The 12797-nt window shown below is 44.2% G+C and overlaps 1 protein-coding gene across 1 annotated transcript in view; it reads left to right on the forward strand.

Annotated features, from left to right (window-relative positions):
* The first annotated feature begins 8043 nt into the window (after positions 1-8043).
* LOC124545910 overlaps positions 8044-12797 on the forward strand; it is a 547335-nt gene continuing 542581 nt past the window's right edge. Inside the window, exon 1 of the mRNA XM_047124871.1 lies at positions 8044-8250. Coding sequence (XP_046980827.1) covers positions 8044-8250 — 207 coding nt within the window. The remainder of the gene's footprint in view (positions 8251-12797) is intronic.

Here is a 12797-nt window from a genome sequence, read left to right on the forward strand (position 1 = left end):
TCCCGCCAAAGGATGCATCCGTGGTGGGCGTGCCAGGGCTATCGTTAGCCATGGTCGGAATCCGATTCGTCTAGGATGGTTAGGGGAACCGGATGCCGATGCCAGCGGCGTGGAAGTGTGGTTCCAACGTGGCGTAACCCATGGACAGTGTCCCACAAGGCATCCACTTTCTCATAGAGCCGCCGCGCGTTGTTGCGTATGGTCGTCTTTAGGGGGACGATATCCGCTTCCTCGTGGAGAGTGACAATTCTCGCGAGTTGCGGGGCGTGCAGGCTCCACCTGAGCACCTTGTTCTGCAGGCGCTACAGCGTCCGCATCCTGGTGACACTAATCGTGGCCCATGCGGCATATCTGTACGTGAGGGCAGGCAGGATAACTGTTCGGTAGATGCGGAGCTTGATATGCAGGTTAAGTTCCCTACTGCGCAAGAGTGGGTACAGAGCCCTGGTCAGAACTTTGAGGAAAAAGAACACGCCCCACGAAGGAATTATTCGAATGGGGTGGAAATCTGTAGACGTTGATACGTGGCTCCGTTGGCGCCAGGCGCTTCTCTGTATTCATTTAAAATCTCTGTATCGGCTATTTAAGCGCACGACGCTGTGGGGGAGAGGGCAGGTTTTGGTCGGTTGGTTGGCCCTCCGATGTGGAGTCTGGCTGTCGGCGGTCGCTCTTTGCATATGCTCCGCCTCTTTCTGTGACGTGGGCAGTGTACTTCGGACGGAGACGTGCGTGCGGTCGGCGAGTGTGTGCTGCGTGTAGTGGGAAGGCGATGGTCTCGTCTGTGCTGCTAAACGACGTGAACATGTGAAAGTGGCGTTGGAATGTATCAACCTGCAACCGGATACGCTACAGAATCAAACGGTGGGAATTATTCAGAGTCTTAAAGCCCTGCGGTATGTTATGTATATTGAATTCCGTGCTGTTTGCAGTTAACGGCTCTCCCGTGTTAGGACGCCCATATTATCTGTTTCGTATTGAGCACTGGTGCACAATTTATTGAACAGTGGTTACCTCTGTGAATGAGGTTGGCCTGTTTCGGACGCAGTTGGCCGGCCGGAGTGGCCGAGCGGTTCTAGGCGCTACAGTCTGGAACCGCGCGACCGCTACGGTCGCAGGTTCGAATCCTGCCTCGGGCATGGATGTGTGTGATGTCCTTAGGTTAGTTAGGTTTAAGTAGTTCTAAGTTATAGGGGACTGATGACCTCAGAAGTTAAGTCCCATAGTGCTTAGTGACCTTTGAACCATTTGAATTTGGACGCAGTTGAGATACGTGCAAGGAGTATATATCTAAGTGCGTGTCTGCGCATTCCGAAATAACCGCAGGTTCGATTTTCTGCGAGTCTGCTGGTACTTAGGTAATGTGTTCAGAGGTAAACAAGCAGGGGCTTAATGATGAAAAGTTTATTGTGTGCTGGACTCCTGTCGTATTGTAATTATTGAGTGTGTGTTTATGGAAAATATATAATATAATTAATCGACTCTGGAGTTATGAGTTAAGTTACGAGTGTGTGATTTAGCACTATGACAAGCTTCTTATATATTTGAGTATACTGTCACTTCCTGCTCTGGCAGTAATAAGCCTTTCTGCACATATTATTAATGAGAAAGTAGTACAGATATTTAAAGTGGTTAATTCTGAGTGTGCATGGCTTGTGGGTCCCTTGTGGCCGTATTCCTGTTTTGAAATACTTCAAATGATTTAAGGATTGTGTTACTCTGGATACTGCCCAGCTGCTGTGTGGTTCTATATTGTTGTTTCAGTGGTATAATCAGCGGTGCGAGTCGCCGTTGTAGATGGTCGGTTTAACTGGGGGACGACGCCTTGGCGGCGGCCAGTTTGAATTGTAACCGACAGCGCGGTCGCTGTGTTTATCAGTAGACTCCAGCTCTTCGGCGAATTTAGGTTGAGTGTTTTATTATTCCTTCCTGGTGACGCCGACGCGTCTTTCCTTCTTCACCGTTCCTTTCAGCTTTCATTCAGGCTGGATCTGCGTTGTATTTTCCGAGCACCTCTGATGTTCCCTTACGTATCACTGTAATATTGTAATATCTGAAAGATACCTTTCATTGTGTTGGGGTTTTAATATCTTATTCAGAAAGAGAAATTGTGAGTTGTTTCTGCTGTTATGTCTTAAAAGGTGTCCTGTTTCTGTGGGAGTTGTTCTCAGTAAACCATTTATTAATAATGTTTTCATAATTGGGGGGCACAGTCATAATATATTTCTTTAAAGTCAGTACCGCCATGAGACTGTTGTTTATTTGGTTCAAATGGTTCAGAGCACTATGCGACTTAACTTCTGAGGTCATCAGTCGCCTAGAACTTAAAACTAATTAAACCTAACTAACCTATGGACATCACACACATCCATGCCCGAGGCAGGATTCGAACCTGCGACCGTAGCGGTCACTCGGTTCCAGACTGTAGCGTCTAGAACCGCACGACCACTCCGGCCGGCTGATGTTTATTTACAGTGTTATATTCACACTTATACAATCATGATTTCGGCTTCAAAGTGCCATTATCAAGTGTTTTAAGTGTTATAAATTGCCTAAGATAGCATACTGTGTTTAATATTGTATTTTAATACGACAGTATGCTATCTTAGGCAATTTATAATACTTAAAACACTTGATAATGGTACTTTGAAGCCAAAATCATGATTGTGTAAGTGTAAATGTAACGCTAAATAAACAACAGTCTAATAGCGGTACTGACTTTAAAGAGACATTTATTGTTTGTATGGTTCTTAAGATTTATGTAAAGAGGGTTTTAAAATTATTTATTGGTTGGGGTGGGCTTAGACGTCTGTAGACATTTCGTCTGTTTAGCAATGTTTCAAATTGTATGTATATTATTCTGGGGTAACAGCAGTTTGCTGTTGTCATGCAATTGTTAAATAAAATCTGTTGGAAATTACAAGCCAGAGTTTGTGTTTGATCGGTAATTATTGCCATCTCTTTACTGAGTTGAAGTGTCCCACGTCACAGATGTGACGTACATGCAGAGATCAAAGAAAACAAAATGGATGATTTATTCGAGAGAAAGAGTTTCACAACGCGTTGGTCCATTTCTGGACCTTATGCAAGCAGTTCTTCGGCTTGGCGTTGATTGCTAGAGTTGTTGGATGTCATCCTGAGGGAGGACGTGCCAAATGGCGCGTTAGATCGTCAAAATCTTTAAGTGGTGGGAGAGGCCTGCCCATAAAGCTCCAAACGTTCTCAGTAGGGGAGAGACCTGGCGACCTTACAGGCCAGGGTAGGGCTTGACAAGCAGTGGAAAATCTCGCCGTTGTCTTGCTGAAATGTAAGTCCAAGAAGGCTTGGCATGAAGGGCCACAAAATGGAGCGTAGAACGCCGTCGACATACGCTGTTCTGTGAGAGTGCCGTGGATGACAACCAAAGGGGTCCTTCTGTGAAAAAACAAAGAAAATGGCAATCCAGACCAACAGTTCTGGTTGTCTGGGCGCAAGGTGGACGACAGTCACGGTGCTATATCACTGCTGTCTGGGGCGTCTCCATACACGTATGCGCCGGCCACTGGTCCGTAGTTCGAAGCGGGAGTGATCACTAAAAGATAATTCTTCTCTAATCAATAAGATTACTTGCTTACATTCAGCAAGATAATGCCCACCCGCACACGGAGAGAGTTTCTACTGCTTGTGTTCGCGCTTGCCAAACCCTTCTTTGGCCAGAAATTTCGCCGGATCTGTCTCCAACTGATAAAGTTTGGAGCATTATGGGCCTGGCCCTTCAACCGGGTCGGGATTTTGACGATCCAACGCGCCAGTTGGGCAAAATTTGGTACGATATCCCTCAGGAGGACATCCAACTCTATCAATCAGTGCCAAGTCTGCTTGCATAAGGGCCAGAGGCGGACCAACGCGTTATTGACTTGCTAAATTTATGAAGACCTTTCTCTTGAATAAACCATCCAATTTTTCTGAAATCGGAGTCGTTTATTTGTCTGTGCATGTACATAACATCTAATGACTGCCATCCTATTTGGGTAATTCTTTCGAGATGGGTCGTTTTTCTTTGTGTTTCCAGATTCCTGTGTCATGTCGTCGATGTTACTGAGCCGTGCCTCGAGGATCGATAGGTCGAGGCACGCTCCTGGGTTCCACAGATTCTACACCCGAGAGCGTCCCCAGTCAGGAGGCGCACGTGGCGTGTGCTGACATCTCATAACGTGACACGGGGCCGAGGAGGGAGGCAGTCTGGTTGAGACATGCTCGCTTGAAGAGGACAGGCTGCCATCGTCCGAGGCCGCATCGTCTAACTCCGGGGTTCGCTGCCCATATTCTGCGAGGACTTTGCGCAGTCGAGTGCAGTCGACAGGGTGCAGCAGTACAGGGCAGCCCGCCTTTAGCAGCCGAGGCAGGGGATTTTGGTCAGAGGAACGAACACGCAGACTAAGCTGTTTCGCGGCCGATCACACTGACGCCCGGAATGCTTCCCATCAGCAGCACCCTGCTAGCCGAGAGGTCGACAAGAGGTCCTGTGGGCAGCAGCACACGGAGGAGTGAGCCATCGGCCGTGGAAGCACGGCCACAACACTCATGTGAATCTGCTGCCACCATCAAGGCCCATGCCTAAAGACTATGAGGTGTTTGATAAAAGTAATGAGACATATTTTATTTAACAAAGTTTTTATTTCTTTTAAAGCAACATTGTCTCATTCAAAGTACACTACTGGCCATTAAAATTGCTACACCAAGAAGAAATGCAGATGATAAACGGGTATTCATTGGACAAATATGTTATACTAGAACTGACATGTGATTACATTTTCACGCAATTTGGGTGCATAGATCCTGAGAAATCAGTACCCAGAACAACCACCTCTCGCCGTAATAACGGCCTTGATTCGCCTGGGCATTGAGTCAAACAGAGCTTGGATGGCGTGTATAAGTACAGCTGCCCATGCAGCTTCAACGCCATACTACAGTTCATCAAGAGTAGTGACTGGCGTAGTGTGACGAGCCAGTTGCTCGGCCACCATTGAGCAGACGTTTTCAATTGGTCAGAGATCTGGAGAATGTGCTGGCCAAGGCAGCAGTCGAACGTTTTCTGTATCCAGAAAGGCCCGTACAGGACCTGCAGCATGCGGTCGTGCATTATCCTGCTGAAATGTAGGGTTTCGCAGGGATCGAATGAAGGGTAGAGCCATCTGAAATGTAACGTCCACTGTTCAAAGTGCCGTCAATGCAAACAAGAGGTGACCGAGACGTGTAACCAATGGCACCCCATACCGCCGGATGATACGCCAGTATGGCGATGACGAATACACGCTTCCAATGTGCGTTCACCGCGATGTCGCCAAACACGGATGCGACCATCACGATGCTGTAAACAGAACCTGGATTCATCCGAAAAAATGACGTTTTGCCATTCGTGCACCCAGGTTCGTCGTTGAGTACACCATCGCAGGCGCTCCTGTCTGTGATGCAGCGTCAAGGGTAACCACAGCCATGGTCTCCGAGCTGATAGTCCATGCTGCTGCAAACGTCGTCGAACTGTTCGTGCAGATGGTTTCTTGCAAACGTCCCCATCTGTTGAATCAGGGATCGAGACGTGGCTGCACGATCCGTTACACCCATGTGGATAAGATGCCTGTTATCTCGACTGCTAGTGATACGAGGCCGTTGGGATCCAGCACGGCGTTCCGTATTACCCTCCTGAACCCACTGATTCCATATTCTGCTAACAGTCATTGGATCTGGACCAAAGCGAGCAGCAATGTCGCGATGCGATAAACCGCATATACGGAGACGTGATGGTACGCATTTCTCCTCCTCACACGAGGCATCACAACAATGTTTCATCAGGCAACCCCGGTCAACTGATGTTTGTATATGAGAAATCTGTTGTTGTGTCAGCACGTTGTAGGCGTCGCCACCGGCGCCAAGCTGGTGTGAATGCTCTGAAAAGCTAATCATTTGCATATCACAGCATCTTCTTCCTGTCGGTTAAATTTCGCGTCTGTTGATCTTTATGGTGTAGCAATTTTAATGGTCAGTAGTGTATGACAATATTTGGTTATGGCCTCGTGTCTCCTTTGTCGGCAGAGGGCAGTTTGTGAATCTCATTAGGTCCAGCACGCCTCCCTGGGGTGGGCCTTCATTGTGTCAACAAGGCTGACGCTAGTCCGACTGCTCGACAGTGAATGCCGCCCCTGTCTTTCTACCTCCTGGAGATAAAATGAGCAACACATTTTTTATTTTTTGCACTAACTTCAAAGACCCAGACATCGCTGTGCAGCTCGGCTAGCGTTGGAATGCTGGTTCTGTATTACTCCAAAACTTTTGTTTCTCCAATGAGATTGCATCGTGCCACCTAGTTTCATGGCGTCTACAGCCCGTGAAGTCCTCGTAACACTTTAGCTCGTGCCAACCTCATGATGGCAAACTGTTGGTCTTCTACGCAAAAAGTAAGAAATTTGCTTTCCTTTCTCCCATTTTTTCGTATATTTTGTTACATTTCTCGTCTGTGACATTATCAACAGCCAGGGGTCGTTCTCTAAATGTTAAATTTTGTAAAAGTTTGAAGTTTGGCAGGGGGAGGGAACTTCTTGGACTTTCGGGTTACGAGTGGCGGAGAAGTTTGGAGAGTTGGAGGAGATGGGAGCTGATGGCCGTCTGGGCCTGCTTGGCACACTTTGCTGACCTTGGGCAGATGTGAGTTCCAGCTGTCCGCGTTAGCGTGATCTGTAATCTGAGCATCTCGCTGAACAGCTCTTACGTTTCTGGTACGTAAGTTGTGTTCTGATTTAATTCGGATTTGTATCTTGTTTTGTTAATCCTGTATCCGCGAGCTGCGCAGATAAGGATATCTTGGCGCTTCCAGACTGGAAAAGTTTGGAACGTGGGAGATGAGGTACTGGCGGAAGTTAAGCTTTTAGCATGGGTCGTGAGTCATGCTTGTATACCTCAGTCAGTGGAACACTTGCTGGCGAAAGGGGCGAAAGGCAAATGTTTCGAGGTCTGTCCACCACCCAGTTTTAATCTGGCAGAAAGTTTCATTTTGGTGCTTCATTCTCCATGCAGTCTTCCTTTCACTAAAGTTCAAAAACTTTTGAGGAAAAGTGAAATATTTTCGCTGCTTACATTACGGCAGGAAGTTAGAATCCGGTATCGGTAAGTTCAGTAGACCAAAATTTCGCCCTCTGTTTACATCGGAACTACTCGCAAATGTTGAAAGGTGGCTACACTGAGCCACAGCGCCAGAGATTGCGCCAAAGAGTATTATTCAGCCGCCTCCACTGGCAGTGCTTGGGGAGAACTCGTAGTAGTCAGTGCTTGTTGAGATGTGCTAGTGAAAAGTGCTTGGGGAGAACTCGTAGTTGTCTGTGCTGAGATGTCGTAGTGAAGAGTGCTTGCTGAGATGTGATACTGAAAAGTTCTTGTTGAGATGCGGTAGTGGCGAGTCGGTGTGGAGATATATTGTAATGATTAGAGTGCTTTTCGTCAATATATTAAGGTAAAAAAAAAAAAAAAATTTTTTTCCTTTTCTTTTTATTATCTCAATGTCTTAAATAATGCTTGTGTTCTTGTATTAGAGTGTAATTCTGCTTTCCTTACGCAATTATAGTATTTCTATTTTTTAATTACTTCAGTATAAATGATATTTAAATTTCTTGCCTTATTGAAGAAGAACCATGCCAGATGTGTACGTTGAGTCATACTTCCACACACAGAACAATTATACTTGTGCTTTGGTTTCGTAGGTTTTATAGTTGCTGGGGAGTTAATTAAATAATTGTGTTAACGAAAATTTTCATTTCATTCTTTGTTGTTGTTCCATGCAGTCAGATTGCGTAATAATACTAGTCAGGGCCAACCGTTTACGAGATACAGCGTAATCGGACATACAGCCACCAAAATTAAAAATTATTTTCAAACTTAATAATTAAGCCCCCATGCAATGTATTCGCGTATTCTTCCGATTATGCTCTGCAGCCACTATACGTTAGATTTAGTTCGATGCTATCCTGGAGGTTTAGTGGCTGGCAGTGTCGATAACCGTGCAGAGTGACAAGTGCGATGTCCCCGACGCATCCCCGTCCGCGGCGTCGTTACGCGAGCGCTACACTTGGGCCCCCTCCCGGCCGCCAGCCGCGGTGGAGAAGCGCACGCGGCCTCTCCTTGGGACGGCCGTCCCTCTCTCCGCGCGCTCAGTGCGACGCCGACCTGCCCGCCGGCAACATCATGCATCCAGCCGCAGCAGCCGCCGCCGCCGCCGCACTCCTCGTGAGTACCGCAGCCAGCGCAGCCGGTGGCGGGCTCCAGCAAAACGCTCCAACAGGTGGCCGGCGAGCAGCGAGAGTCGAGCATGGCCTGCCGGTGGAGGAGGATCCCAGACATGTGGTTCACGTCTCGGACCGTGGCGAATCCTCACAAAATGTCGTCGTTCTGCTTCAGGACCTCTCTGACGGTGTTGACCTCCACCAGTGTCACATCTGTTTGTAATCGACTGATTACTGGTCTTCCTCCCGAGCTTAATACCATCAAGTTCGTCCTCTAGAAGTTCCGTGTCGTGTAACGTAATACTCCTCACTGGTGTACGTAATTGCGGATGTCTTCTACTCGAAACAACCGATGTCTAGTTTGGTGGTGGAGTAGAAACACGTACTGCTTTGTTTATCTTGTCCAATCATGGCATTCTCGTGTAGTCAAATAAACCGAATAAGCTTATACAACATTTAGTGACCCATTAGGCAGTCTGAATCGTCTCCAGTCCTGATTCAAACTTTCATTTTCACTGATGTTACTCCTCTTAATTCCGACAACATTGGATGTAAACCAGTGAAAATGAAAGTTCACCCAAGACACCAGCTGAGATAGCCTAATGGATCCTGTAAATCCGAGTATAGCATCTACACTTCCTATATTAACAGTACGAAAATGTATAGCACAATAACGTTATTATCAGAAGACATTATGCATGAGACAGAAAATCATCAAAACTGTACCAGGAAAGAAATCCCAGGAATAACAAGTAGGCTTTCGCGGCCAGTATCATGAAGATTAAAAATCTTCTAGGTGCTGTACCGCATCATTGTATAAAATACTTTAATTATAGAGATAAAACCAACTTTTCGACCGTATTACGACAGCCATCATCAGGACAATAGTGGTTTTGCTGGAGGAAAGGTGGCTTTCTTTACTGCAGAACATCGGTTTCAATATGTAAAACCTTTTGAAAATATGATCTATTGACACCGAATGTCTGCAATAAATAGAGCCACCTTTCCTCCACCAAAACCAGTATTGTCCTGATGAAGGCTGTTGTAATACGGTCGAAACGTTGGTTTTACGTTTATAATTAATTTTATACAATGACGCGGTACAGTACCGAGAAGAATTTTAATCATCAAATTTCAGAAAGCTGTGCCAAAATTTCTCAGCAATATCGCTTTCTCAGCAAGATCACCCATGGAATATTATAAACTTTCAACATAAGTTAAATTCGCAACGGAATAATGAGTGCAAATTTTCGCATCAATGAGATTAAATGACGAAAATAGATGAAGTTTACTGCAATACTGACGATGCCCATTTTTTAATACTTTTTATTTACTCTGTTCCACAGAAGGGATCTTGAACTGCATTACTACTTCATTCATTTCGCATCCAAAAGAAAACGGACTCCTGTAACTGAGATAACTCGATTTACATGATGTAAGGCAGAAGAAACCACTTACAGGAAGGCGAAATCTGTAAAAAAAAAAATAAAAAAAAAAAATTAGGAAACCGGGAAATACGAGTCCAAAACGCACAAATTTTCATTTGCCACGACATGTTCATTACAACAGCATTCAGCCTTCCTTGAGAGATACTTCGCTGATATAATTTCATGTCACTGTATCTTCATGATTTTATCCGCATTACCTGGATGCAACTCAGATCAATAAAATTATTTCAGTAGAATGATGATAACTACAGTTTTTACTAGTCTAAACCCTGAAAGTAGGAAAATTCAGTTCAATCCATGCGACGTGTATCGAAGTCTCATACAGTCATTGTGATTTTTATTTTAGCCAAACAGGAAATAACACTCTTAGAAATATCTCAAGAACAATTGAAACGGACAGGACTTGTATAATTGGTAAGCTCGATACTACAACATGTATGCATTTTCAAGAGTTTCTAACAGTGTGCTTGGTAAGCGATGGACTTGATCAACGTATCTCTTCAGCTTTCTACATAAGATTCGAGCAATTTTACGTTACATGTCGCTTCATCGGCAATTGCGAATTGATTGCACTGCGCGAATACATTCTCAGGCACTGCAACATCAAATCGAACCATCTGAGTATTGATCAAGCTATCCATTAGGGTACGAGTGAATCACGCTAAATCTACAACTTAGAATGTGAGCAGTTAGTTGAATTTTCTCAGTATACTCTCTGCAATTCTCGCATGACGTGGTCGATGAGTCGTTGCACTGATGTCAAAAATGCTTTGTTCCAGCTTTTTTTTCAGCATCATCTTCAATAATTTAGACGTGAATATTTTGTTGACATACTGTGTTTTTTTTACTGGAATGTTTCTATGCTGCTTCATTGCCATTGTTCAATAGGTTATTTTTCTCAATGAACACAACTTTACTACTTTTCTAAATACTTCAAATACAACCATAACTTACGTAAACTTGACGTTAGGTCCTGTCAAAGATACGTATACAAATCAGTAGCAACTAGCAACTCTAATTTGTTTCGTGTAATGTTGTCCATTACGCCTTTCTATTGACTAATAGAAACTCTCTTTTAGCACACGTCGCAAATTTTCACAATATTTAGCAAATTATGGTACATGTTGTCGAAAAAAGAGTACACCTTCAGCTTATGTTCGCGTTTCTTGTGTCCGAAAGTTCGCCTACTTGAGTGGATATACAAGTACTTCACTATTTCATGCACACAGGCACGGGATACGTCGTTTCCAGTTAGGGAAATCAATTTAAAATGCATATATGATGTACCACTAACCTACCATAGTTTTCTGCGAGATGAGACATGGATTGTTATATCATATCCTTCCCGCTTCGATTCAAACTACACGTTCACTCGAGAGCGACTGATAATTCGAGATAGATTCCAGATGGTCGAGAAATAGGCATACCTTGTTCCGGTTTTAATGAATTAGTGGAGGCGAAATGAACTCCAGTGACAAGTTAAGGAGCCAAGAGCTATAAATTATCGCATAGCTCGGCATCTTCCCATCTCATATTCCGGCGAGCAAGAGCGCTAATATTGAATAACTACCATTAGACTGTATGTAACATACATGTCGTGTGAACGGGTCTTACTAGGACAGAGAAGAAATGTAACTACAGGAGATGTAAGGAGAATAAATGTTCTGTAATGCATATCCCGAGGAAACGGAACAGTTATTATCATTCTCGCATCAGTTCTGATTATCTATGTATAATAATATTATTTTCATATGTTCGCTGGATATCATTTGACCAAGGCGCACTTTTCATGGATCCATCAGCTTAACACAAGGAAAACATGTCATGTATATACGCATCTGTAATTCACGATACCAGAACACTAAAGCACCAGAACGGGATATTTAGCGACTGTGTGGAAGTTGTGGTTTTTCTGAACAATTTTACTTTGCTTGGCTCTCTGTATTTCTTCGCACACAACTTTATTTCTTACATGAAAGAGCTATAATAATTTAAGAGACTTATCTGTGGTTTTTGTCTTCACAATGTGTTGATTATCTGGTAAAAGGCGTGAATGAGAGCACTTTCGGTGGTTCCTTGATCTCGATATGCACCATGTTTTCCTGTGACTGGCATCCCCCGCAAATCGATAGTATTCCCCTTGAATACGGGACAAATCTTCCAAGAATATAGGTTTCGGTTCTGAACGAGGTAGGTGGCTGTATGTTCGATCATTCACAAAGTTCTAGTTTCTTTAGTAATTCAGAAAGAGCCCATTCGTCCTATCAACGACGGCTATTCGGTGATTGAGAAGACGACCCATGTCCTGCTACTTTAAGAGTACTGAGACTTATGGTACAGATGATTTGGGTACAAGTTCGTTGTATGTCTAAATAATCACTATTTTCAGAAAGGAGACGAGCTAGAAAACGGCAAATTCTGCACGGATCACAGACAACCTTGGAATATCAACGACACTATCATAGGCAGAAGCAGAGGTGATGCTGCGTAAGATATGTTGTACTGTTTGTTGCACAAGTACCGAAACCACTAGGGCCAAAATCATGCATACAGCCGAGCATTTAAAGTGCGTAGTATGAGAAGGAACCACTGATTAGGGAACGAATATTTATTTATTTATGAGGTTCCATGGAATCATGCGAGCCGTAGCTAGTTAGTCATAGAACCAAGCGGTATATAGTTTACAGAATGTTCATTAAAATTTTTCAAACAAAAGAATTTATGAAGCACGAAAAACTAAGGGAAGGTAGACGAATTAATAAAACCTTACGAACAAAGTTATCAAGTAGTGCGAGGAACTTTTGTATGCATTAGACGTGCGCCACAAGGAAACCATTCAACTTAGATTTGAATCTCAACTTTTTTCAGTTCTCGAAGTCTGTTGAAGTTGAAACCTGCTGAGCAGTTCACGTCATTCTGTGTAGTGCTTTAGGAAAAGTCATTCAACTTTTCTGTCTTGTGTTCGCTGAATGAATGTTGCAGTTGCTTCTGAATGAGACAATATTATCAACGACAAATTCCATGATGCAGTATTTGTACAGGGACGACAGATTTAGAATTCCGAGACGTCTGAATAATGGCCGATATACTATTACGTTGTCAC

This window comes from Schistocerca americana, chromosome 8, assembly GCF_021461395.2.
Source record: "Schistocerca americana isolate TAMUIC-IGC-003095 chromosome 8, iqSchAmer2.1, whole genome shotgun sequence".
NCBI classification, from domain to species: Eukaryota; Metazoa; Arthropoda; class Insecta; order Orthoptera; family Acrididae; genus Schistocerca; species Schistocerca americana.